Source organism: Capricornis sumatraensis, unplaced genomic scaffold (assembly GCF_032405125.1).
Source record: "Capricornis sumatraensis isolate serow.1 unplaced genomic scaffold, serow.2 scaffold1, whole genome shotgun sequence".
Taxonomy (NCBI): Eukaryota; Metazoa; Chordata; class Mammalia; order Artiodactyla; family Bovidae; genus Capricornis; species Capricornis sumatraensis.
In genome coordinates, this window is record NW_027184612.1 from 3986148 (window position 1) to 4013345 (window position 27198).

A 27198-nucleotide genomic window follows, 5' to 3' on the forward strand; every position below is an offset into this window, starting at 1 on the left:
ATACCCTCAGTTTCACAAGCATTTATCACAAAGAAAGCATATCATGTGTTTCCATTCAAAGTGCTACAAGCTCAGGCAATAAATTCAAGAAGACCCAGGTTCAAGTTAATGGTTACCACTTACTGTCTATGTGACCTTGGGCAAGTTATTTAACCAAGCTAGGCCTTTATTTCCTCCTTTATAAGATAATGCTCGCTTCCCTGGTGGTGCAGAGGTTAAAGCGTCTGCCTGCAATGTGGGAGACCTGGGTTCGATCCCTGGGTTGGGAAGATCCCCTGGAGGAGGAAATGGCAACCCACTCCAGTATTCTAGCCTGGAGAATCCCATAGATAGAGGAGCCTGGCAGGCTACAGTCCATGGGGCCGCAAGAGTCGGACACGATTCAGCGACTAAACCACCACCACCACCACAGTTGCTGAGGAGAAGCTTCAGGGTTCTTGAGCCACCAGGAAGATAGTTGCGGTAAAGTGAAGTGAAGTCGCTCAGTCGTGTCCGACTCTTTGCGACTCCGTGGACCGTAGCCTACCAGGCTCCTCAGTCCACAGAATTTCCCAAGCAAGAGTACTGGAGTGGGTTGTCATTTCTCCAGGGGATCTTCCCAACCCAGGGATCAAACCCAGGTCTCCTGCATTGCCAGCAGGCGCTTTACCGTCTGAGCCACCAGGGAAGCCTCAGTTGCGGTAAAAGGGAGTCTAAAATGATGCTGTACCTGGAGGGCTATTTGCAAGATGAAAGGTTACCAGGGCAGTTCTTACAGTAAAGGGGATGATCCAGCAGAGGGAGAAACTCAGGATCGGGAAACCCTCAGCCTAAACTGGAGTAGGGAGAGGGCTGTGATGAAGACTGCATGTGGAGACACTGCCATCGGCAGGAGCAAGGCCCTTCATCCCAGTGATAACGGGGAAGGAAGGGAGGGTGAGCCCACGGAAAGACATGAGCTCTGTTATGGTGGCCAAGAGGGGAGGGTTTTATATGAGTTGCTTCTGTTCTGTCAGTGTAATGTGAGGCTGGGTGGTCTACCACGGGCAGAGTGTGGAAGGCCAGTGGTTGGCGTGTGCGCCAGGACTTTGAAATGAGAGAAGAAGTAAATAGTAACAGTCATTTTGAGGAATTGGGACACCAACACAGGATTTCAGAGAAGTGACTAAGATGACCAGGCTGATTAGAGGGCCCATTTGAGATTTGTGTTTATGAATTTAGTGTGCGGGAAATTCCCTGGAGGTCCAGTGGTTAGGGCTCCAAGCTTTCACTGTGGAGGATGCAGGTTCAATCCCTGGTCAGAGCACTAAGATCCCACAAACCTAGTAGCACCGCTAAAAAAATTTAAAAATAGAGATCTGTCAGCATGCTTATGTATTTTTCTTCAGCAATATTTAGCTATTTTTGGATTTTGTAAGAACTTTCTTTTTAAGATGATATATACCCTATCTCTTTATGATTAAATCCATTGAGGAAAAAATGTTACTTAATGTCAATGTGCATTCTATGATTAAAGAGAATATACACACAGAAAAAAATCTAGCTGTTTCGGTACAGGTGAGGATGTAGGAAATACTAAGTGTCAGATAATCTTTTTCTCAAATATATATGTATGTATTTTTTCAGAGACGCTAAATGACTTAACAAAGAAAGACGAAGTATAAATTGCAAAGCTTTTACTGAAAATGTACTTTTTATAGCATTCATGATTTCACACCTGTGATTAACTAGCAATGATTTCAATACTTACAAACTCTTCTGCCTCTGAATTTGTGATAATGCATGAAACTAAGCTTATAACATTAAGAAAAAACAACAGCTCATCTAATCCATCTTTATATCCTTCATGACAGCAAGATGCACAATTGAGTTCTTTAAAAGGGCTAAAAGTGATTGACATAAATTCTGAGCTTATTTTTAAAGCTGTGTAAATGCAACATTTTTAAGACAACATTTAAAACAAAGGTCACACTTTATGAAAACAAAATTCTTAATTCAGGCTTTCTTCATTCTTAGTCATTTGGCATTCTGCTCCATTTAACATTTTATATTGCCCAACAAAGAGTGATTATCTTTCACTGTTTTTGGAGATGACTGAACAGATGACGGTGTTACGTGCCTACTACACAGGTGGGATCTTGCCTAAGATCAGTTTGCTTAAAGATATTATTTTGCTATATTTTTGTTGAATATTGGGGAGTACTTGTATGATTCAAGATGAAGTCTGTGCTATTTCTTTAAGAACTGAATGCTCTGGATATATATTTGATAATTAAGATTTTAGACAAATATTCACCAGCATTAGGTCTATTAAACTGAAATACACTGTGGGCCTAATATCAAATAATAAATACATGAAGTAAACATTAAGTATCTTAAAAGAAAGACCACATGATCCTTCTTCTGTAAAAAAAAACATTATTTGTTTGAAAGTATGACCTTTCCCTCAACTATTACTTCCTGAATATGAAAAAGAGATAAAATGGGTTGAAGTAAAAACTCCAGCGTTACACTCCACAACCCTGAATGTAACTGGTGAGATCTTGGTTTTGACAATGACTTCTCCATGCCACCCTGTAGAGAAAGATGAAACAAATGGTAATAAGGTTGAAACATAGCTTCACTGTATTACATATATTTCAAGTCCTTTGGGAAAACAACATAGTTTATCAATACATGAAATAAAAGCTACAGACAGATCCAAGTATTGCTATTTATTACCTGGAGATATGTATACCAAGGACTTCACATCTCCCCCAAACCTTCGCTGGGGCACAGAACATCTGAGTACAAATGTTGAGTCCTGTGTAGTTCACAGCACAAATGCAAAGTGCATTCCATATTTACTTAATGACAAAAATAATGTCAAGATATGACAAGGAATTAGTATAAGGTGGAGAATCTTAAAACCTCTAGAAATTCCCAAAAATAAATTGAGGAGTAAAAGAATAAGATTTTGAATCCATTAAAGTAGATTGTTTCTATGTTATACACCATTTAGCATGAATCCAAAGCTGCAATTTTCAGTTCTCAGTACCATACTTTGCTCTTTGGAAATATTCTCTCACCTCTTTCATAACAATAGGATAAAACAGCTCTCTCCTTTAATACTTAACGCATACCACACTCTGTAATGGGAACTAACATAGTGTTGTACATCCATTATATTTCAAACACAAACAAACAAAGCAATAAAGTCCTAGAAAAAGAGGTCAAATTTGTGGTTAGGTAGAGTGAGGGAAGGGGAATTGGATGAAGGCAGTCAAAGGTACTACAAACTTCCAGTTATAAGATAAATAAATACTAGGGATATAATGTGCAGCATGGGGCTTCCCTGGTGGCTCAGCAGTAAAGAATTTGCCTGCAATGCAGGAGATACAAATTCAGTCCCTGGGTTAGGAAGATCTCCTGGAGGAGGGAAGGGCAACCTGCCTCAGTATTCTTGCCTGGAATCATCCCATGGACAGAGGAACCTGGCAGGTAACAGTTTATTGATCACAAAAGTCAGACAGGACTTAGTGACTAAAGAGCAAAAACAAATATAAAGCATGATAAATATAATTAACACTGCTATATTTTATATATGAAAAGTGTTAAAAAGAGAGTAAATCCTAAGAATTTTCACCACACACAAAATTTTTTTATTTCTTTAATTTTGTATCCATGTGAGATAATGGATGTTCACTAAATTTATTGTGATACTGTTTCCTGATGTAAGTCAAATCATTATGCTATACACCTTGAACTTATATAGTGCTTTATGTCAATTACATCTCAATAAACTGAAAGGGGGAAAAAAAACACATACCATGCTCTAATGCCTTGTGGATCACTGACAACCCTCTTGGCACATGCTACAGCTTGAGTGATGTCATCTTGCAGCAAAGCTGAAAAAGAGGTGGTGAGAAGTGAAAATAACATTCATAGAAATGTTAAGTTTAGGCTCAGTCAGCTTTATTCTGTTAGGCTGAGGAAAGAACAACTAAAATAATTTTTAAGGGTCTGTTTATCTGTTGATGTTGGGGGAAACTCTTCATTCCATCCCATTTGGCATCTGTTTCTCATTTACCAAAGTCATTGGAAGCTCTGGAATTATTAATTAGCATGATAGAAGGTTTTCTTTTTACTAGGAACTATTGGAAAAAAAAAAAAAAGACAAACAAGCAGAAACTGGTCTAGCAGGTTTTTGCTCAGCAATTCAACGCTGGAAATTGATTCTAAAGAAATAATAAGAGATGTACTGAAAGACATGTATACAAACTGTTTCATAGCAATTAATAGAGGGCATAAATGGAACTAGCCTAAATGTTTAACAGTAAGAGTTAGGTTGATACATTATAGAGCATTTATATTGTGAAAATCTATTCATTTTTAAAAAACAATAAGGATTGGTATTTGTTGACAAAAATAATTTTGTGTAATAAAGACAAAATTGTAAAGCAGTGACTATAGTACAATTTCACTTTTGTTATGTGGGTACAAATGTGTATAATATAGCTTTACATTCATGTCCGGGATTGTTGTGTATTCCAAAAGAACATGTGGATACCAAAATTTCTCTATGGTCATACATGTCTGGGTAGTAAGAATTTTTATTCAATGACAACAGGTTATTCCATAATACAAAATGTTTTAAATAAATTAACTGGATACAAAAGTATATTCTTAGACTCATCTTCACTATTAGGATTTGTAATATTTAAAAATTTAGCAGTATCAATTTTGCTATATTTCTCCAATATTTCAGGCACTAAAGATTCTACATGCTTTGGGAGGTTCAAAAAAAATGTAGGGGATATATGTGTACCAATGGCTGATTCACACTGAGGTTTGACAAAAAAGAACAAAATTCTGTAAAGCAATTATCCTTCAATTAAAAAATAAATTAATTAAAAAAATTTTTTTTAAAGATTCCACATGCTTTCTCTATTTTAAAAGGAAATCAATAGAATACTTGTTTCACCTCAATTAAGCAAATTTAGAAATTAACTTGTTAGAATGACAATTTTTATATAGGAGCTGTGTTTTTGGAGATTCGTTCTAAAGAATTTATAAATGAAATGTCATAATGTTTCTAATTCACCTTAAAATCACTCAGCAAAAAGAAGTTTATATACATATATATATATATATACACATAAGTAAATATGCCAAAATGTTAACAACTGTTAAAGTACGTGATGAGCATATTGATGCTTATTATAGTAATGTTTCTAATTGTCCATATATTTAAAATATTTTATCATAAAAAGTAAAAACAATTTTTTAAAAATACCACGTATATTCCTCCACTTTGATTAACTAGTAATTCTTTTGTTTTCCAATAAAGGAGGGTAGATTTTTAAAAACAGACCACCCAACAAAATTATCGCTAATCCTCCCCAAACAAGGAAAGTAGAAGGAATGGCATTGTTTTCCAAAGTATCAATATGTCCAGTTATGATAAAGTGATAGGTCATTCCAGCAACTCCTGTATGTTAGCAAACAGCAAACTTTTATGATTAGAAACTTAAGAAATTAGGAGGAGGAGAATAGAGTTTCTAGATATTAAAATGGAGTTTTTATAGGTCCCTGATGAACCCTTCAAGATTTTTTTATTTCTATTGAATCTTGACCTATAGGATTGTTCCAATTTTCCCATAAGATGTTTATGGAAAAACCTGAACGAACTTTTTGGATAACTCAATAGGCATAACCAGGTGAGTCCTGTGCCATCACTCCACATTATCTTGTCTTACCGCTGCAGGGTATATGACAGGCATTAACTGCTCCTGGGGTTTTGCCATCATTACACCACCAGTGGCTATTGATTTGAAATATCCCATAATCAGTGCTTCTGTCTCCACTATTGTAGTTTGTAGCTTGTGTGTTATAACTGCTTTCCCATCTGGCCAAACACATCCCTGAAAAAAACATATTTTGAGTAATAAAGAGTGAATCATGTGACTTACAGTTCATAGCATAATCAGTTCTACTTAACTAGTTCTATTTTACTAACGACTTACTTTACAAGTATAAAGATGCATTTTACTTGTAAAGTGTTTTAACACTTTGGTGTTAAAGGTCCCTTCAGAAAATTCTTTTATTAGCAAATGATTTGGTAATACAAATGAAAAAGATAACGTATTTTTAAAAATATCTTCCATTGCTATTACACTTTCCTTACTACTAACACCCAGGTAGGATTAAGCCTAGAACAGAAAAATCAACAGAGTTGTTGACTGGGTTTGGTCATTAGCAGCAGATGCATATGTTAATGGAAAAATGCTTTTTATCAGAAAAAAATAAGGATTTTCTGGGAGAAAGAAAATTTATGATACCGAAGGCGAATTTGGGTATCAAATTATAATGCAGGCAAGAATCATAGAATAGGAAAGGCTGGGTCATCCATCCATCCATCCATCTAGCAATTGGCTAACTCATTCAAAAATATTTATGGAGGAGAAATGTCTGAATTCAGTACGAAAACTACAGTGATGACATTGACAAATATGGACTAAAATACAAAGGAAATTTTCCTTATGGCACATCTTAAATTCTGTGGAAGAAAATGAAAAATAATTAATGAACTAGAGTCAGAATAATAAAATGTCATTTCATGCTGCATTTCAGGGATCCTTATATAGATATTGATTGAGGGGAGATAGTTCTACTGTCCCTGTTTTAAGAGTTCAATGGAATTTTTAAAAAACCTGGATGTTAAAAGTGCAACATCATGTTAGGGGGATTAAAAATGAGAAAAATACTGCCTTATTCAGAACCCAAGATCCAAATTAGAAATGGCTAGAGTCAAACAACAAGGGCTTGACAGACATGTTCCAGGTGCTAAAATGTATCTTATAGTCAGTCTACATGCGCCAGTTGTCAAATTTAGTAGCACTAGAGGAGTACATGGGAACCTTGCATGCTTAGAATGATGTAGAATTTGACCCACCATGCCTCATTCCTTCACCTGGTACATCTGATTCTAAAAGAACAAGTGGATACTTTTAACCATTGTAAGTGTATAAGCTTTTGAACTGTGGTGTTGGAGAAGACTCTTGAGAGTCCCTTGGAGTGCAAGGAGATCCAACCAGTCCATCCTAAAGGAGATCAGTCCTGGGTGTTCTTTGGAAGGACTGATGCTGAAGCTGAAACTCCAATCTTTTGGCCACCTGATGTGAAGAGTTGGCTCATTGGAAAAGACCCTGATGCTGGGAAAGATTGAAGGCAGGAGGAGAAGGGGACGACAGAGGATGAGATGCTTGGATGGCATCACCAACTCAGTGGACATGGGTTTGGGTGGACTCCGGAAGTTGGTGATGGACAGGGAGGCCTGGTGTGCTGTGGTTCATGAGGTCGCAGAGTCGGACACGACTGAGCGACTGAACTGAACTGAACTGAGGTGTGTAAACCCTCCAAGAAAGAAAAAAACATTCACTCAAAGACCCTTTCTTTTGGTTCATCCTCTATTAGTATCTGTTCTACACCTAGCTAACTATTTGAAAGGATGAAAAAGAGTTACCTTACAGTTTGCCAGGCTGATTCCCCTAAAGCCATCCATTCCAAATCTTTTCAGAGTTCTGGCAAGCTCACATCTCTCAAAGACCTTGCCTTGGACAGCGACCGAAAGGAGGAGAAGCCCCAGAATAAGGAGAGCCTTCATGTTGACTGAGAAGCCAGACCTCCAGGCTGACCAGGGGAGCTGGCCCTGCTTTTTAACATCTTTTCACTTCCTTCTTATGCGACTGGTTTGGGAGCTCCACCCTCTGAGACGTGGAAAACAGGAAATGTTGATTGGTTCACTAACTTTAAATTTTTCTTTCTTATGTTTGAAGAGGGACATTCTGATGTCCTAAGAATTAATCTGCAAGAAAATAGTGAAATGACATTACTTAAAGACATTGCTCAGGACTAATTGGGATTAGCACTATTGCCAAAAGCGGAACTTTTTCCTATTTTATTATGAATTTGAGCAAGTATAAAAAAAACCTGAATGAACATTTGACTCAACTGAAAATGAATTCCAATCTTTCATTACATTTTTCTTCATTAAGTTGCTTTATGTGCCTTCTGTATGTTGCCTTCATCTTTTTCCTTTAAGATTATTTTATATACACTTTCCACAAAAGAACATTGCCTGTTGTTCAGATAGGTATATAGTACAACACTATGTTGTTCGGCCAAATTCCATTCCTAACTTCTTGGTTACTCTTGTAAATTCTTAATTTATAAATCAATGTTTCGCTATTAGAAGTAAGCCTCGTGCAAATAACATTCTTAACTCCATGAACTGTGAACTTCCAGATGTTCAAGCTGGTTTTAGAAAAGGCAGAGGAACCAGAGATCAAATTGCCAACATCCACTGGATCATGGAAAAAGCAAGAGAGTTCCAGAAAAACATCTAGTTCTGCTTTATTGACTATGCCAAAGCCTTTGACTGTGTGGATCACAACAAACTGTGGAGAATTCTTCAAGAGATGGGCATACCAGACCACCTAACCTGCCTCTTGAGAAACCTGTGTGCAGGTCAGGAAGCAACAGTTAGAACTGGACAGGGAACAACAGACTGGCTCCAAATAGGAAAAGGAGTACGTCAAGGCTGTATATTGTCACCCTGCTTATTTAACTTATATGCAGAGCACATCATGAGAAACGCTGGGCTGGAGGAAGCACAAGCTGGAATCAAGATTGCCGGGAGAAATATCAATAACCTCAGATATGCAGATAACACCATCCTTATGGCAGAAAGTGAAGAGGAACGAAAAAGCCTCTTGATGTAAGTAAAAGAGGAGAGTGAAAAAGTTGGCTTAAAGTTCAACATTCAGAAAATGAAGATCATGGCATCCAGTCCCATCACTTCATGGCAAATGGATGGGGAAACAGTGGAAACAGTGTCAGAATTTATTTTTGGGGCTCCAAAATCACTGCAGATGGTGACTGCAGCCCTGAAATTAAAAGACGCTTACTCCTTGGAAGAAAAGTTATGACCAACCAACATAGCATATTCAAAAGCAGAGACATTACTTTGCCAACAAAAGTCCATCTAGTCAAGGCTATGGTTTTTCCAGTGGTCATGTATGGATGTGAGAGTTGGACTGTGAAGAAAGCTGAGCACTGAAGAATTGATGCTTTTGAACTGTGGTGTTGGAGAAGACTTTTGAGAGTCCCTTGGACTTCAAGGAGATCCAACCAGTTCACTCTAAAGGAGATCAGCCCTGGGTGTTCTTTGGAAGGAATGATGCTAAAGCTGAAACTCCAGTACTTTGGCCACCTCATGAGAAGAGTTGACTCATTGGAAAAGACTCTGATGCTGGGAGGGATTGGGAGCAGGAGGAGAAGGGGACGACAGAGGATGAGATGGCTGGATGGCATCACTGACTCGATGGACATGAGTTTGAGTGAACTCTGGGAGTTGGTGATGGACAAGGAGCCCTGGAGTGCGATTCATGGTGTCGCGAAGAGTCGGACATGACTGAGCAACTGAATTGAACTGAACTGAATTCCTTTCTGACAAAGCCTTACTTCACGTTTTCATGTTAGAGCATAAAGAGTCATTGTAAAGCAAGGGAATTTTACAGCAAAAAAAACCCAAAAAAACAGAATATGCCACCCCAAGAATCTTCCCCTTTGACACAAGAAAAATTTTGAGCTGAAGGCAATGCAGAAGAAGAAGATCCAAGAAAAGTTCTCTGTTCTCCCCCCTATTTTCCTGAAAGCAGCACATAAATGTGTGCAAGAATTAATCATCAACATCCCTAGACACATATTAGGCCCAAGTCAGGACTAGAGAACTCTGGAAAACAACCTATACTGACTAGCTATTATTTTCCATTAGTTTCTGATGTATTTATTGTACCACTATTTGCTGCCCTTGGAAGCCCAGTACTCTTTGCCTCTGTCTTGTAGTTCCCCTAAAAATATATTGTTCTTTGGTTAAGATGATCTGTAAGTCCAAGTCCTAGACACCTCTTTGAGTTACTCACCACTTTCATTTCTCATAAGTATATATGAGATGTACATGTTAATATACTCATTTCCTTTTCTCTTGTTAAGCTGTCTTTTTGTTACAGAGTCCCAGCCAAAAACCTAAAATAGTGAAAGGAAACAAACATTTCCCCCTGTACAGTTTCTGGTGAGGAGGATGGGACCGTGAAAGGCTAGAACACTCCATTCTCCCTGGCGACTGCAATTGAAATATGGGATAACAGACAGCAGACCAGCAGAAGGTACAGATTCTTACCATGTCAGTCTCCCAGCTCTTTCTCTGTAGTGCACAGACAAGAGAGGAGGATAAAACTTTCTCCTTTTCCCTTCCTTTCCAAATTCACAGTGGCAGAAGAAAAACATTTGTGAAAACAGACCTTGAATTGTGATTCTCGTGAATCTGTTTTTGTTAATCAGCCCCTATGGTTACTGACTCTTAGCCTCGCAGGAAGAGTTACGTTTTCCTTTGTCGTCTGTCATAAGGACGAAAAACCATAAGATGAGAATCTCCATTTGTTTTGTTTTCTCTTCTGAGAACTTGGCTTTGTCACCAGTGAGAATACTCCCTTTGTGGGGTTGGCGGGGTGCAGGTTGTCAGGCTTGCATCAGCAGTTAGCCAGCCAGCCAGCTAGCAGCCGAAGACATGAAGGGGACAGGCAATATTCTCTTTGTCCAACCATGCTGGCTGTCAGGGAAATTTGTCTTAATGAAGTGTCTCAGGTCATAAGAGGCCTTTAGGGCCTCTACCTTTGCTGCCTGGTTTGTGAAGGAAAAATTCTCCTCTCAGTATCACCTTTCTGGTAGCATAGGTTAGGAGGTCAGTTATGTAAGGTGTCCCACTTTGCAGGACATAGAGCTTTCTTTGTCACCTGAGACAAGGAAGGTCTTTGTTTCTTAGGCTTTCTCTGGAGTGGCTCTGCATCTTGAGAGGCCTACGTTTCCTAAGGGACAGCTCTTGCGTCCTAATAGTATAAGCTCTAATATTAGTTTTAAGCTCTTGTAAGCCCTAATATTGGTTTTAAGCCATGAAAAAGGCTCACTGGCTCAGACTCACAGTTGGAATAGATCTATTGAAGACTTGAACTTTTACACCTAAAAGGACTTTTAAGATAGCTCTCATCTTAAACAAGTGTCCTACAGGTACCAATGGGAAGATCAAATTGAGAAAAAAAAAAAAAAGGAAAGAAAGAGAGAAAAGATAGAAATAGATACAGAAGGTACAGGGTTTTCCTGATGGCTCAATGGTAAAAAATCTGCCTGCCAATGAGGGGGACCCTGGGTCAGGAAGATCCCTTAGAGAAGGAAATGGCTACTCACTCCAGTATTTATGCCTGGAAAATCCCATGGACACAAGAGGAGCCTCGTGGGTTACAGTTCACAGGATTGCAAAGTCAGACATGACTGAGCGACTGTGTGAAAGAAAAACAAAACACTTCCTTAACTTTCTCAACAAGGTTAGGAGGGGAACATCAGAGGACTGTCAAGAGCTACAGCTGGCACTCAAGCAGGTATAAAACTTACAGAAATATTGATAGCCAGGAAATAGCTTTGACAAAGGTCCAGAAAAGGCACATGAAGGTTTGATTTATTGTCCTTTACTTTGTAAAGCCAACCCCACCAGTTCCAGACATCCCATATTTTGGGCCTGCACTACCAAAAAAATGTCAACATTGTTGAGTTCTCCTATCCTCCTGTTAAACAAAGGGAAAATGTAATAATAATGATCTTAGGTTTCTGATAAGGGCAAATATACCCTTGAGTTCCATCTCATATAAGACCTACAGTCCCTTCTCTGACCCTTGGAAATATTGATCTTACTGTATCTTTGAAATGTAAGCACCCAAAGAGATCCTTGTTGCTAAAGCAATTCAGTTCAATTCAGTCACTCAGTTGTGTCTGACTCTGCCGCCCCATGAACCACAGCACTCCAGGCCTCCCTGTCCATCACCAACTCCCGGAGTCCACCCAAACCCATGTCTATTGAGTTGGTGATGCCATCCAACCATCTCATCCTCTGTCATCCCCTTCTCCTCCTGCCCCCAATCCCTCCCAGCATCAGGGTCTTTTCAAATGAGTCAGCTCTTCGCATCAGGTGGCCAAAGTATTGGAGTTTCAGCCTCAACATCAGTCTTTCCAATGAACACTCAGGACTGACCTCCTTTAGGATGGACTGCTTGGATCTCCTTGCAGTCCAAGGGACTCTCAAGAGTCTTCTCCAGCACCACAGTTCAAAAGCATCAATTCTTCAGCACTCAGCCTTCTTCACAGTCCAACAATCACATCCATACATGACCACTGAAAAACCATAGCCTTGACTAGACAGATCTTTGTTGGCAAAGTAATGTCTCTGCTTTTGAATATGCTGTCTAGGTTGGTCATAACTTTCTTTCCAAGGAGTAAGCATCTTTTAATTTCATGGCTGCAGTCACCATCTGCAGTGATTTTGGAGCCCAGAAAAATAAAATCAGCCACGGTTTCCACTGTTTCCCCGTCTATTTGCCATGAAGCGATGGGACCAGATGCCATGATCTTCGTTTTCTGAATGTTGAGCTTTAAGAAAACTTTTTCACTCTCCTCTTTCACTTTCATCAAGAGACTCTTTAGTTCTTCACTTTCTGCCATAAGGGTGGTTTCTTCTGCATATCTGATGTTATTGATATTTCTCCCGGCAATCTTGATTCCAGCTTGTGCTTCCTCCAGCCCAGCGTTTCTCATGATGTGCTCTGCATATAAGTTAAATAAGCAGGGTGACAATATACAGCCTTGATGTACTTCTTTTTCCTATTTAGAACCAGTCTGTTGTTCCCTGTCCAGTTCTAACTGTTGCTTCCTGACCTGCACACAGGTTTCTCAAGAGGCAGGTTAGGTGGTCTGGTATGCCCATCTCTTGAAGAATTCTCCACAGTTTGTTGTGATCCACACAGTCAAAGGCTTTGGCATAGTCAATAAAGAACAAATAGATGTTTTTCTGGAACTCTCTTGCTTTTTCCATGATCCAGCAGATGTTGGCAATTTGATCTCTGGTTCCTCTGCCTTTTCTAAAACCAGCTTGAACATCTGGAAGTTCATGGTTCACATATTGCTGAAGCAATTACAGGACCGGAAACAAACAAATATGAGAGATAGTTTTTTAAGAAAACAAACCGTTTGATATTTTCATAAGCTCCCTTGCCCCAAATTTTGTCCATAGCCTCCACAAGATTATTCATTAAAGACAAGTAAAATTCTTAATAGTCTTTTCCACAAATATTGGCAAAAGGCTTTAGCCACCTGAGTGGGTAAATTTAACTTGTTCTATCTGCCAAAAATCCCATTTAGGTCTCCTATAAGCTAGAAAGTTTTTGTACTACTGTACTGGATATGTGGCTAAAATTTTTAAATGAAAGCTATGAGATCACAGTTTGCATCAGTCTCTATCTATATATCCATGTATATCTATGTATGTATGTTATGTATGTGTGATATTTTTATTCCTCTGGATAGTATTTGTAAAAACTTGTGAAAGACCTCTATTTAACTGGCTTAAAGACAATACAAGCACTTATTTAAACTAAGACTAGTCAAATAAGTTTATGTTGTCTCTACTTTATGCTTGAAATTATAAAATTATAAATTCTACTCAAGAACTAAATTTACAATAGAAATTATTTCCTTAATGTATGTCAATATGGTAGAGAAAAAAGTCATCTTTAAATTATTAGATTCTTTACTTCTGTAAGTTTTGCTACTTGCCTAGTTTGTCAACAAGAAAAATAACATAAAATGATGGTTAATTTTTAATATCATTAAATTTTCATGGTGACTCAAGCATAATTGTTAAGTACACATGAATTAAATAGATATAAGTGGTAGAAATGTTCGTAAATGAATTTTGCAGGTATCATTAATAAAATGTGTCTGCTTAAAAATAGTTTTCAAAATCTTTTTGTAACATTCACTTTAAATGATATTCATTGATATCTAGTTCATTTCCAAATAAAATAGTGAAATATTAATTGCCAAACACATGTTTAAGTTTATATGCTTTTCACCTCTTATTACAGAGAAACTAAAGGTATTTGGGTTTGTTAATAACATGTTGTTTTTACCACTTAAAAAAAATTGTACTATGAAAAGGCATATGTCTTTAAAAATCACAAAGTGATACATTCCTGGAAATTCCCTGGTAGTCCTATGGATAGGACTTGGCGCTTTCACTGTTGTGGTCTGGGTTCAATTCCTGGTTGGAGAACTAAGATCCTGTGGCGTCCACACAGCACAGCCAATAAATAAAGATATAAAAATTTAAAAGAGCAAATAAGATAAAAGATAAGGGTTCTAGTAAACAGGATTTTAATACAGGAGAAAGGAGAAGGGAAATTATTGAGATGAAGGGAACAGTAACCCTAAGGACTCCCTGGGGGAAAGCCAAGTTAAAGAAGTCCTGGAAGGCTTCCCTAGGGGTGCAGGGGATAACAATCCTCCTGCCAACAGCGGGCATGCGGGTTCCATCTCCAACTGGGAAGATTCCACATGCCGGAGCAACTCAGCCCGGGCGCCACTACTCCTGAGCCTGCCAGCGGCAACTACCGAAGCCCAGGTACCTAGAGCCTGTATTCTGCAACAGAAGCCAGCACAGTGAGAAGCCCAGGCACCACAATAAAGAGTAGCTCCCCACCCACTGCAACTAGAGGAAGTCCACGTGCAGCAGCAAAGACCCAGCACAACAAAAAATAAACGTTCGTTGACTAATTTTTAAAAACCCTACTACAAATGTGTGTTACAGACAAGCTTAAACAAACATGTCCTGGAACGTTTGAAACTATTGAAAGGAGTTTGACAACTCTGACTGAGATCTAGGGCGATGAATTAATACATGAATAAGTAAATGGAAGACTATGCAAACAAAAAGTAAGGCAATTGTCAATTCCAAGAAAACTAAAACACAAGAAAAGAAGATATACAACCAAATTATACGATCATAGTATACTCATCTGTGAGAGTTTGTACATGCTTGTAAAGGGGAACAAGACATGGGGAGTCCAGAGAGCTAAATCTTCATCTTCCTTGGTGGAAATCAGTAGAAAATACCCATGATTGAAAATAAAAAATGAATAGAATAATCATACTCTTGACATATATGGCCATAATAATAAAATAGAACTAAAGAAGCTAAAAATACCTAAGAAGTTGAAAGACATTGCCTCTAGTGTTGGGAATTGGATAAGAAAGTTTAGGGCTATCTTTCAGCATTTAACTTATAACACCTCATTTGACTTTAAAAAATGTGCGTATGTATTTTATGATTAAAAAAACTTTAAAACGTCTTATGTAAGAAAAAGGACTAAAAGATACACACCAGAATGTTTATACTGACACTCTTCAGAATTTTATTCAACTTGTATATTTTGGCATTTTCCAAGTTTTGTTCTTTCAGCATATATTACTTTTATAATTAGCAAAATAATAAATAATTACACATACAGAGAGGAGTGTGCAGAATCACTAAAAAAAGAATGATTTTTTTGAAGTCCTCAACATTCCTCTGTGTATATGAACTCACCCATATTGGTAGAAATAGTCTGCCAATTAACTTTAAATTTATCCTTCTTTCATGCAGCTCATCTGTACCCAGATCAGTGGTCTCTTAAGCTTCAATAGAAAGGAGTTAAATATTAATTTTCAATGAACTTCATGAGATGCATTAAAATGGCATATAAGCTATAGAAAAAGAAACATGAGAGAATATGTCAGAACAATCCTGTTTTGTTTAGGATCATTTTTATTGTATCATTAACTTTCTTAAAAGACTGAAAAATACTCTTATAAGAATAGAATTTATATTTCTTGGAATAAGAGATAAGTTGCCAAGCTCCTGGAACACTGTCCCATCCAGGCCTTCATTTGGGAGATTATATTATTGAAGGAGGATAAAGCAGGAAGAAACATTTCCTGAGGCCTGGGTACTTGAGGAGGCAAATTTGGCCAGATCTGAGATGATAGTGGTAACAGGCTTGAGAAGTGGCAGGGCCCTGCATCCCACTCCGTGGGGGTCCCAGAGCAGTGGTAAGAGGTCTCTTGGATGCAATGCAGCTGCTGGGAAAGTGAACATGAATTGCTCTCCCTTGGGAATCAATAAAGCTTTTTTAAAAAATATTTATTTATTTGGTTGTGCTGGGTCTCAGCTGCAGCAATGTGAACTCTTAGTTGCAGCATGTAGGATCTAGTTCATTGACCAGGGATTGAACCCAGGCCCCCTGCATTGGGAGCACAGAGTCTTAGCCACTGGACCACCAGACAAGTCCCTCAACGAAGCTTCGAGAAAGAGCTTCTGCCTTCGAGTGAACCATGTCAGCCTGGGTAATTACCATCATATGAACATCTCAGTGATGGACTGAAACTCTAAGGTCTTCCTCAAGTTTTCTGGGCTTTGTCCTTTCTTGAGATGCTTGTAAGCTCCTGGGCAGGGGATAAGCTAAAGAAGTTTTACAACACCATCTTTTGGGGAAATGGGGCTTAGAGACAAACTTTGTTAGATTTAGAAAAATAAAGCAAAGTGATGGTTCTTGCACCCATTTATAGTATAGCAAATGTAGACCCTCTGCACTATTTGACCTAGACTTACCTTCTCTGAATGTGACTGCAGAGTGGGAAGTGAGATGGTTCTTGAGAGCCCTAGAGATGAAACTACTTTCCTGAAAATGGCTCTTCGATTTAATGATTTTGGTCACCACTGACCCTGGAGGTAAGCCACGGTGTTTTTAATTTTCAGTGACTCAGACCTCTCTGTCTTGATAATCTTGTTTCACTATAATCTATCCCATCACTTTTTTGCTGTTGTTGTTCCTGCAATCTGGTTTTTATTTTCTTGTCATTCAGTCACTCAGTTGTGTCTGACTCTTTGCAACCCCATGGACTGCAGCATGCCAGGCTTCCCTGTCCTTCATTATCTCCTGGAGCTTGCTCAAACTCATGTCCATTGAGTTGATGATGCCATTCAACCATCTCATCCTCTATTGGCCCCTTCTCCTCCTACCCTCAATCTTTCCCAGCATCAGGGTCTTTTTCAATGAATCAGCTTTTCGCATCAGGTGGCCAAAGTATTGGAGCGTCAGCTTCAGCATCAGTCCTTCCAATGAATATTCAGCACTGATTTCCTTGAGGACTGACTGGTTTGATCTCCTTGCAGTCCAAGGGACTCTCAAGAGTCTTCTTCAATACCACTATTCGAAAGCATCAGTTCTTAGGCACTCAGCTTTCTTTATGGTCCAGCTCTCACATCCATACATAACTACTGGAAAAACCACAGCTTTGACTACATAAAACTTTGTTGGCAAAATGATGTCTCTCCCTTTTCTAAATTAAAATCTATTTGTGTCAATATATGAAGGACATGAAAAACTATATGAAAATAGCATAACCTCAGGAAGTATTAATAACTGACACTGGTAAAAAAAAAAAAAAGACCGTATTAATGAAAAGAGGCATTGGAATGAGTTTTGTCAAAGATTGTAAATAGTCACTTGCTATGAAGCAGTGCCATTCCGTGGTCAGGGCAGCTCCTCTCATTAGCCAGCTGACACTGTCCTTGTGTAGTTTGGCTCAGGGGTGCAGAGGACCTAGTCTCATCTCTGCTGTGGCAGCATGGCTGCTAGGAGAATTTGGAAGAGGCAGGGGAGATGGGAGGGCTGGCATGTGGGGTAAGGGACACAGCTGGACTCTCCCAGGGAGCCCAGATGCTGAAAGCTGAAGATGGAGTAATTTCTAATGGAGCTGTGTAATAGCCCTGTGAAACAGGACCAGCATCCAGCTGCTCCCAGCAAGTCCAGCATCCTAGCCACAGGTCAGAGTGGCTCTCTGTGGGGACATTCCCTGACTCAGGGCAGTGCTTCACCCTAATCCAAAGCTGGCATTTTGTTGGCCAGGTTCTTGGGTCATTGAAAAATGGTAAATGATTTGGGTTTGCCTAATCCAAACCAGTGTGTCTTTTTCGAGGATTAGTGATCACTTTCTGTTCTTTTAGCTCTCAATGTCTCTGTAATTTCAGTTCCCGCTCTTTGCAAAATAGATCGAACAAGCAAGATGCTTTCCTGCATCTCATAACACCACCCAAACTCCAGAAATCATCTAACTTTTGTACTTAATTTACTATGTAGTCTTGGTGTTTTTGTGTTTTGAGTCAGATACTCAGTTCATGGGCTTTCCAGGTGGCTCAGAGATAAAGAATCTGCCTGCCAAGCAGGAGACGTGAGTTTGATCCCTGGGTCAGGAAAATCTCCTGGAGAAGGAAATTGCAACCTACTCCAGTATTCTGGCTTGGGAAATCCCATGGACAGAGATGCCTTGCAGGCTACAGTCCTTAGGGTCGCAAAGGAATCAGACACAACATAGCGACTAAAAAACAACAATCTGTTCATACTGAGAAAAAATACTACTACTTAATATACACAAGAGAAATTATTTCTACTGTGGTGTCAATACTGTGCTATAAAAGTTATTGTGGTCTCGCACAGAGCCACAACTTACTGACCCATGAATTGATCTTTAAGCCTAAAACAGTACCAGCCTAGTCATCTGCCAGGTGCTTTACTGCTAATCACAGAGGAGATTCTACCATTCTTCACCCTTGCCATGCATCACTCTCTTTCGTCTTTGTTCCTGCTGTCTCCTCAATGTGCTGTGCAGACAATGGAAGAAATAATAGGTGCTGGTGTCAAAGACAACGCTGGGGGGTGAGCAGAATCAGACCTAAAAGCTTAATCCCCGAAACAGTAAAGTTCAGCAATTAATCCCAAAGACAATGGAAAGTATTCATGAGTATTAAACTGGAAGGTAACTGGATCAAAATCTTAAAACAAAGTAAATTAACACTCTCGATTGCATTCAGGGACTGCTGCTAGAAAACTATACGAGTAATTCAGATGGCAGATGAAGTGGGAAGTGGATAATAGAACTAGGAGAATTCAAGAGATATTTAGGAGGTTTGAATAGTCAAGATTGGAGACGATTTTGAGACACAGGGATAAAAGGAAAGGTATATAATGCTAGCTTTTTTTTTACTCAAATGCTTGCAATGTGTTAGCCACTTAATAAACATTATTTATAATTCTTTCAGGGGTCTTAAAGATAGGTATTATGTCCATTTTACAAATGAAAAACTATGTCTCCCAGAGGAGAAAAGTCCTGCCCCAAGACATACAGATAGTGAGTGGGGGAGCTGGGAGTTAGATTCAGGTCAGGTCCATGGTCTTTTCAGTTTACCTCGTTACCTTGACGTTCAAGTGAAAGGGAAGAAATTCTCTCACAACACACTATAACTTCTTTGTCTACCTCTTGCTGATTTTAGTTCCCAATATAATTATACAAATCCATTTTATGTGTTTTAAGTGTGATTTTCATCTAAGAGGTTAATCTAACTCCAGGCAATGCCGTTAAACAATCAGAGACTATTTCAAAATCAGTATTCTTTTTTTGTTAAACAGAGATGTTACTTATTTATTTTTGGCTGCATGGGTCTTAATTGCCACAGGTGGGCTTTCTCTAGCTGCGACGAGTGGGGGCTGCTCTCTAGTGCTTGGGCCTCTCATTCCCGTGGCTTCCCTTGTTGCACAGCACTGCTCTAGGCACTCTGGCTCCAACAGCTGCGGCTCCCAGGCTCTAGAACACGATCTCAGCGGTGTGGCACTGGGGTTATCTGCCAGGTGGCACATGGGATCTTCCTGGACCAGGGATCAAACCCATGTGCCCTGCATTGGCAGGTAGATTTTTAACCACTGGACCACCAGAGAAGCCCCTAAAAATCAATTTTCTTAATGTGAGTACAACTGATAATTGTGGAAAGTTTTTTATTTCTTTGTGCATACTTTCTTTGTACTATTTACAAAGTACATTTAAACTTTCAGATTCAATGAAATTATAACTTTAGAGTTCACTTCCCTTTTTCACATTATGAACAGATATTTCCCTTCCCACATGGGTCAGGTTACAAAAATCCTTCCTCAATTTACACAAAAATTGGGCGTTCATCATTGAGAAATTGTAATGAAATAAGTAACTGATTTTTCAAACATGTGATAAAACATAATCTTGTTGACAAAGAGATGGGAATGTTCCTATTTTCATTTGCTCTTTCTAGAAGAGTATTCTGATTTCATTTCTCTGTTAAGTATGACTTTTGAGTTTAAGGTTTGATCTTTTTATTTGTGCCAAATCAACTGCATATCATTAAAGTTCTTTCACTGAACTAAAACGCAGTGATTTCAATCTGTAAATTAGCTCTGGTAACATTACAAAATGCTGAGAAGAGAAGAAATAGTTGGAAATATGGGAATAAGGTAATGTACCTGGATCGTATTTTTTTTCCCTTTCTTGACAAACAAATATTTTATTTCTCCTCTTAAGAAGCAAATAAGATAATATGCTCAACTTTATATTAACAACAATTTATCTGTACACACTGAATTGAAGATGCTTCTGTTCTCTCTTTGACATCACTCTAAATGAAGATGCAGCCACAAATTATTTCACCCCAACACCTCACCTCAAGTCAATATCATACCTCTGTAAGGTGGCTGGTTGCTGGCATGTGAGTGGTCTATTTCCAACTCTGTTAAATAGGAAGTGAACTCACAAACAGCATCATTTTTCACACTGTCTCACATGAGCTGAACCAGAGATTATGAGGGCTAGTATCAGTGCTTTATACATTTATTTTGGAAAATAATTTCCTTGACTGGTGATTCAAAAGGATTTTCAATTAAAGAGTCACTTATTAATAGTAAATGAGAAATACTGTAAGAATATGGAATGATAAACTCTGCATACAGAATCTATGTGTTATCTTAGTAATTTTTATGTAAATCTCAAACTATTCTAAAATTAAAAGTTTCAGTTCAGTTCAGTTTAGTTCAGTCGCTCAGTCATGTCCGACTCTTTGCGACCCCATGAATTGCAGCACGCCAGGCCTCCCTGTCCATCACCAACTCCCGGAGTTCACTCAAACTCACATCCATCAAATCGGTGATGCCATCCAGCCATCTCATCCTCTGTCATCCCCTTCTCCTCCTGTCCCCAATCCCTCCCAGCATCAGAGTCTTTTCCAATGAGTCAACTCTTTGCATGAGGTGGCTAAAGTACTGGCATTTCAGCTTCAGCATCATTCCTTCCAAAGAACACCCAGGACTGATCTCCTTTAGAATGGACTGGTTGGATCTCCTTGCAGTCCAAGGGACTCTCAAGAGTCTTCTCCAACACCACAGTTCAAAAGCATCAATTCTTCGGCGCTCAGCTTTCTTCACAGTCCAACTCTCACATCCATACATGACCACAGGAAAAACCATAGATTTTTTTTAAAAAAGTATAAGAGAGAACATAGTATGTTCTGGAAATCTCCTTTGAAGTGGGGAGTGGAAGTGAAGAATTTGGCTAGGTAGGCAAAAGACCTTTTATGCTATTCAAAGGAGATTCAATACATAAATTGTATAGGCTGGATGAGGATTCCTAGATCTGTGGATGGGCTTCAGGGGTGTTGCAAAACCTCCTGAGTTGTATAAGATTATATTGTCTGAATGTGTATAGTATGTTTTTCTCTGAAGAAAGTTAAAAACTTTAATTATTATTCAATTATTCTTAAAGGGAAAAGCACATAAAATTGTTAATAATCACTGCTGAAGGTAATGTTGAAATTGAAATATTTCGAGCAAGAGATATGAAACAATTCTATTTTTGTGTGCAAAAAAGATCCCTTCTTGGTAGTCCAGACTATAGTGATAATGTGTATGTATTTGGAGAAGGAAGGCAGGAGTTAAAGCCAAGATGGTGATAAAGACCATGATCTTCAGACTTTTTTGAATTGTGGTCTACTTTGCAGGGGAAAGGAATGACCCCATAAGATACCCTACCCTACTGTTGCCACTTTCCTGAGAAAAAAATTACTCAGTCTTTGGGATGAAATGTCATTTTTGTAAACCAAAGTTTGATGGGATTATATATACATCAACTTTATCATTGTAGATAAATGCACTGAACAAAAAAGGTCTCAATGACCCATATAACCACAATGGTGTGATCACTCACCCAGAGCCAGACATGCTGGAGTGTGAAGTCAAGTGGGTCTTAGGAAGCATTACTACAAATAAAGCTAGTGGCAGTGATGGAATTCCATCTGAGCTATCTAAAGTCCTAAAAGATGATGCTTTAAAGTTCTGCTCTCAATATGGCAGCAAATTTGGAAAACACAGCAGTGGCCACAGGACTGGAAAAGGTCAGTTTTCATCCCAATTTCAAAGAAGGGCAGTGCTAAAGAATGTTCAAACTACAGTACAACTGTACTCATTTCACATGCTGGCAAGGTAATGCTCAAAATCATTTAAGCTAGGCTTCGACAAGATGTGAGTCGAGCGATTTCAGATGTACAAACTAGATGTAGAAAAAGCAGAGGAACCAGAGATCAAGTTGGTAACATCCGTAGGATCATAGAAAAAGCAAGGAAATTCCAGAACATCTACTTCTGCTTCATTGAGCACGCTAAAGCCTTTGATTGTGTGGATCACAACAAACTGTGGAAAATTCTTAAAGAGATGGGTATACTAGACCACCTTACCTATCTCCTGAGAAACCCGTATACAGGTCGAGAAGCAACAGTCAGAACTGGACATGGAACAATGGACTGGTTCAAAAATGGGAAAGGAGTATGTCAAGGCTGTATATTGTCATCCTGCTTATTTAACTTATATGCGGAGTACATCATGTGAAATGCTGGGCTGGATGCAGCTCAAGCTGGAATCAAGATTGCCAGAAGAAATATTAATAACCTCAGATATGCAGATGACACCACCCTAATGCCAGAAAGCAAAGAGGAACTAAAGAGCCTCTTAATGAAGTTGAAAAAGGAGAGAGAAAAAGTTGCTTAAAAGTCAACATTCAAACAACTAAGATCATAGCATCCAGTCCCATCATTTCATGGCAAATAGATGGGGACGGGGGCGGGGGGGGGGGGCGGAGCATGGAAACACTGACAGATTTTATTTTCTTGGGCTCCAAAATCACTGCAGATGGTGACTGCAGCCATGAAATTAAAAGATGTTTGTTTCTTGGAAGAAAAGTTATGACAAACCTAGGCAGTGTTTTAAAAAGCAGAGACATCACTTTGCCAACAAAGGTCTGTCTAATCAAAGCTAAGGTTTTTCCAGCAGTCATGTATGGAAGTGAGAGTTGGACCATAAAGAAGGCTGAGCAATGAAGAATTGATGCATTTGAACTGTTATGCTGGAGAAGACTCTTCAGAGTCCTTCGGTCTGCAAGGAGATCAAATCAGTCCATCCTAAAGGAAATCAGTCCTGAATAGTCACTGGAAGGACTGATGCTGAAGCTGACGCTCCAATATTTTGGCCATGTAATGCAAAGAACTGACTTATTGAAAAAGACCCTGATGTTGGAAAACACTGAGGGCAGGCGGAGAAGGGAATGACAGAGGATGCGATGGTTGGATGACATGAGTTTGAACAAACTCCGGGAGATAGTGAAGGACAGAGAAGTCTGGCATGCTGCAGTCCAGGGGGTCACAAAGGGTCAGACATGACTGAGAATCTGAACAACAACATGGGTCACTATGCACCAGCATCCTGGCAACAGAGAAGAAAAACTCTTCCCCCGGAACAGGGATTCCCACATGCTGCAGCAGCAACTATCTCCAGGCTGGTGAAAGGTAAAGCCCACTAACTTCTTCTGGAGAAGGACTGAGGCTTAGCAATAGTAACAGCAGCTTTACGATCAACAGGTCATTTTCTTGAGCTGTCTGGGATGTCCAGTTTCAGGATGAAGTTAGAGTAACTATAGATACCGTGGACTGAGTAAGTATCCTTGGATTCTTTGAACTTCAAAGGAAGAATTGTTTAATAAAGAAGATAGAACACAATTTCCTGTTAATGTGGCCAAGTGGGATCTTAATTAGGAAAACATCTCAGAATGGTGAAGCCCAACACTAAGGCAGGCCACCTTTCAGGATATAGAAGTAGCTATAATTCTATTGAGTTATCTACCTGTAACTCAGGTACTGGATAAATATCCTTTCTTTTCAACCTCACCTTACCATGAAGAGGTTATCTACGGTTGAATTAGCACTATCAGAGCCCACATTTCCTATAAGTGATATAAACTTGGCTCCAAGTGCTTTATACATATTTGCCCAAGTAACCTATCTTAAAAAAAAAAAAAGGAGGAAAGATTACAAAGCTGCACTAATCTCTATGATCCTGCCAAGATCATTCTCATGAAGTTATACTTTATAAAGTATGTGCTTATGCTCATAATTTGTACTCTATGAAGCTCAATCTTTTCTTCTATAAAATGAGAGTACTAATGTTCATCCTGTAGCTTTGTTGAAATCACACCATGAAGATTACAGCAAAATTTAAACAACCAAATGACAGCTCCTTTTCTACCCTCTTAGTTCTTTCTCCTCTCTAAACAAGAAAAACAAATTATTATTTTAATATATCACATGCCATAGCATTTACATAGACCACTCTTGACGATCTCAACAAACCACAAACCCAGAGGTAAGAAGATTTTATCATAGTTGATGAATCTTATACTACAATAAGAGTGAGAGAAAACAGAAAATTTGTTACCTTCGTGGCATCTATTTATTAGTTGATTTTAGAAGTGTTTGAGGAAAAATAAATAATAAGAAATACCACCTGGAAAGACCACTATTAAAAACTTAGCACAGTAATCAAGATAGCATAATACTGAAGGGAAAATAAGACACGTAGGTCAATGGAACAGAATAGAAAGCCCAGAAACAGACTCTTACAAATATGCCCAGTTAATTTTTGACTAAAGAGCAAAAGTGACTAAATGGAGGATGGGCAGCCTTTTCAATAAATGGAACTAGAGAAATTGAAATTCATCAGCAAAAAAAGAAAAAAAAAAACTTGACCTAAAAACTCACACTTTATGCAAAATTGTACTGAAAACAAAATTTTAATTTAAACTATAAAACTTATAGAAAATAACATAGGAGAAAATCTTTCAGACCTAGAATTAGGTAAAGAATTCTTAGGCTTGACACCAAAAGCATAATTCATAAAAGGAAAAAACAGATAAATTGGCCCTCATCAAAATAAACTTTTGCTCTGCAAAAAGACCCTATACAAGGATAAAAAGACAAATTAGAGACCAGGGGAAGATTCTGAAAATCACTTATCAAAATTCTTTTGTCTAAAACACATAAAGATCCTTCAAATCTCAACATTTAAAAAATAATAATCTAATTAGAAAACTGGGCATGGACAAAAATTCACAGACATTCCTCCAAAAAGGACAGGTATACAGCTGGCAAATAAACAACTGAAAAGACTTTAACATTATCATCCATTAGACGGATGCTAATTAAAACTACAGTATCCTGTCAAAATTAACAATGGACTTATTATACAACCTAGCAATCTACTTTTGGGTATTTATCCTAGAGAAATGTCTTCTTTCCACATAAGAACTTGTATATGAATATTCATAGCAACTTTATTCTTAAATAGCCAATAGCTGTAAACTATCCAAATTTCCTTGAGGTTCCTTAAGATGTTGTTTGTATCAATAGTTTGCATCTTTTTCTAAATCACTGAGTAGTATTCCATGGTGTGGACACACCAGTTTGTTTAATCATTCACCCACTCAATGAAATCTTACTAGTTTATGGTTTTTGGCTATTAAGAATAAAGTTGCTATGAATATTCATATACTTCTAAATATCACTTGGGTCAAAGAAGAAATCTCAAGAGAAATGAAAGAATTGTTTAAACTAAATGAAAATAAAAATACAGCTTATGAAAATGTATGAAATACACTGAAAATAGTGCTTACAGAGAAATTTACAGCATTAAATACATATATTAGTAGAGAAGAAGACGTAAAATTAAAAAAAGAAAAACACTAAAAAAAAAAAACCCCTAATATTCTACCTTAGGAAACTAGAAAAAGAAGAACAATTCAAGCCAAACCAAATGCACAAGAAAAGAAATAATACAAATTAGAGCAGCAATGAAATTGAAAATAGGAAAACAATAGAGAAAATCAACAAAACCAAAATCTGGCTCTTTGAAAAGATCAATAAAATTGATAAACTTCTAGTAGGCTAAGAGTACAAGAGAAGACACAAATTACTAAATTCTGATACAGGTCCTGATCAGTCCAAGAAGAACTTTGAAAAATTATGCTAAGTGAAAGAAGCCAGTCACCAAGGACTACCTATGATTCCATGCACATAAAATGCTCATCCCAGGGAAGTACACAGAGACAGAAAGCAGATTGGTGACTGCCAAGTGCTGGGGTTAGGGGTCAGTAGGTGATAGCTGAAGGACACTTCCTTTCTTTTTGAGGTGATGAAAATGTTCTGAAATCAACTTTGGTGACAGGTATGTGTATCTGTGAATACATTAAAAACCACTAAAGTGTACACTTTAAATGAGTGAATTGATGGTATGTGAACCATCTCAATAAAGGCATCTAAGAGAAACAACAGAGTGCAAAAAATTGTATACAACAGGCTAAATTTTCTAAGAAAAGAATGAGGGGGGGGTGACAAAATGTTTCAGAACAAAAAGCTTATCTATGCATAATATTTCAGGGAGGACCCAGGAAACAGAATATATCTATTGCCTCCAAGGAAGAGAACTGGTGACGGAAGGACATGCTTGGAGGAAACTTTACATTGTATTATCTTTTTGCATTTTCATGTGCCATATTATTAGGCAGATTTACCATGAAACTAATGAAGCTTAAACTTTGGGCCCCTCACTTGCACAGGCTCTTCATAAGGCCCCAAGAGGGCCCTAAAACATACTTACCTGTTTGTAAAATTGATGCTCATGTTTGTAAAATTTCCAAAAATGAGATGTGTTAACTTCCAACAACTCACCTTGCTATTTCTTTCCACTCCAAATTCCCCTTCTTTTACTTCTCCTTTTGTGATGTGTGAGGAAAGGAGAAGAAAGAATCTGGCTGCAAACATTTTTGGGAGCCCATGCTCTGCAACAAGAGAAGCCACCTTAGTGAGAAGCCTGAGCTCGGCAACTACGGAGTAGCCGGTGCTCGCTACAACCAGAGACAGCCCAAGCGTAGCAAGACCCGGTTCAGCCAATAAACAAATAAATGAAATTTTTAAAAAAGAAATGTTTGACCAGTTTTATTGAGGTATAAATAACATACAAAAACCGCACTTTAAAGTATACAATTTGATATGTTTTTATATATGCATACACCCATGAGGCCATC

The 27198-nt window shown here is 38.4% G+C and overlaps 1 protein-coding gene across 3 annotated transcripts in view; it reads right to left on the reverse strand.

Moving 5' to 3' along the window:
• Nucleotides 1-1653: 1653 nt before the first annotated feature.
• LOC138072305 (lysozyme C, kidney isozyme) overlaps nucleotides 1654-27198 on the reverse strand; it is a 55515-nt gene continuing 29970 nt past the window's right edge. Inside the window, exons 2-6 of one of the 3 annotated variants that reach the window (XM_068963414.1) lie at nucleotides 26843-26952; nucleotides 7489-7825; nucleotides 5718-5882; nucleotides 3788-3866; nucleotides 1654-2553 (exon numbers count right to left, since the gene is read on the reverse strand). In XM_068963414.1, coding sequence (XP_068819515.1) covers nucleotides 2487-2553; nucleotides 3788-3866; nucleotides 5718-5882; nucleotides 7489-7624 — 447 coding nt within the window. In that variant the 5' untranslated portion in view covers nucleotides 7625-7825; nucleotides 26843-26952 and the 3' untranslated portion in view covers nucleotides 1654-2486. Of the gene's footprint in view, nucleotides 2554-3787; nucleotides 3867-5717; nucleotides 5883-7488; nucleotides 7826-15487; nucleotides 15506-26842; nucleotides 26953-27198 lie in introns of those variants that run through there. The other 2 variants (XM_068963416.1, XM_068963415.1) reach the window with 2 other exon arrangements.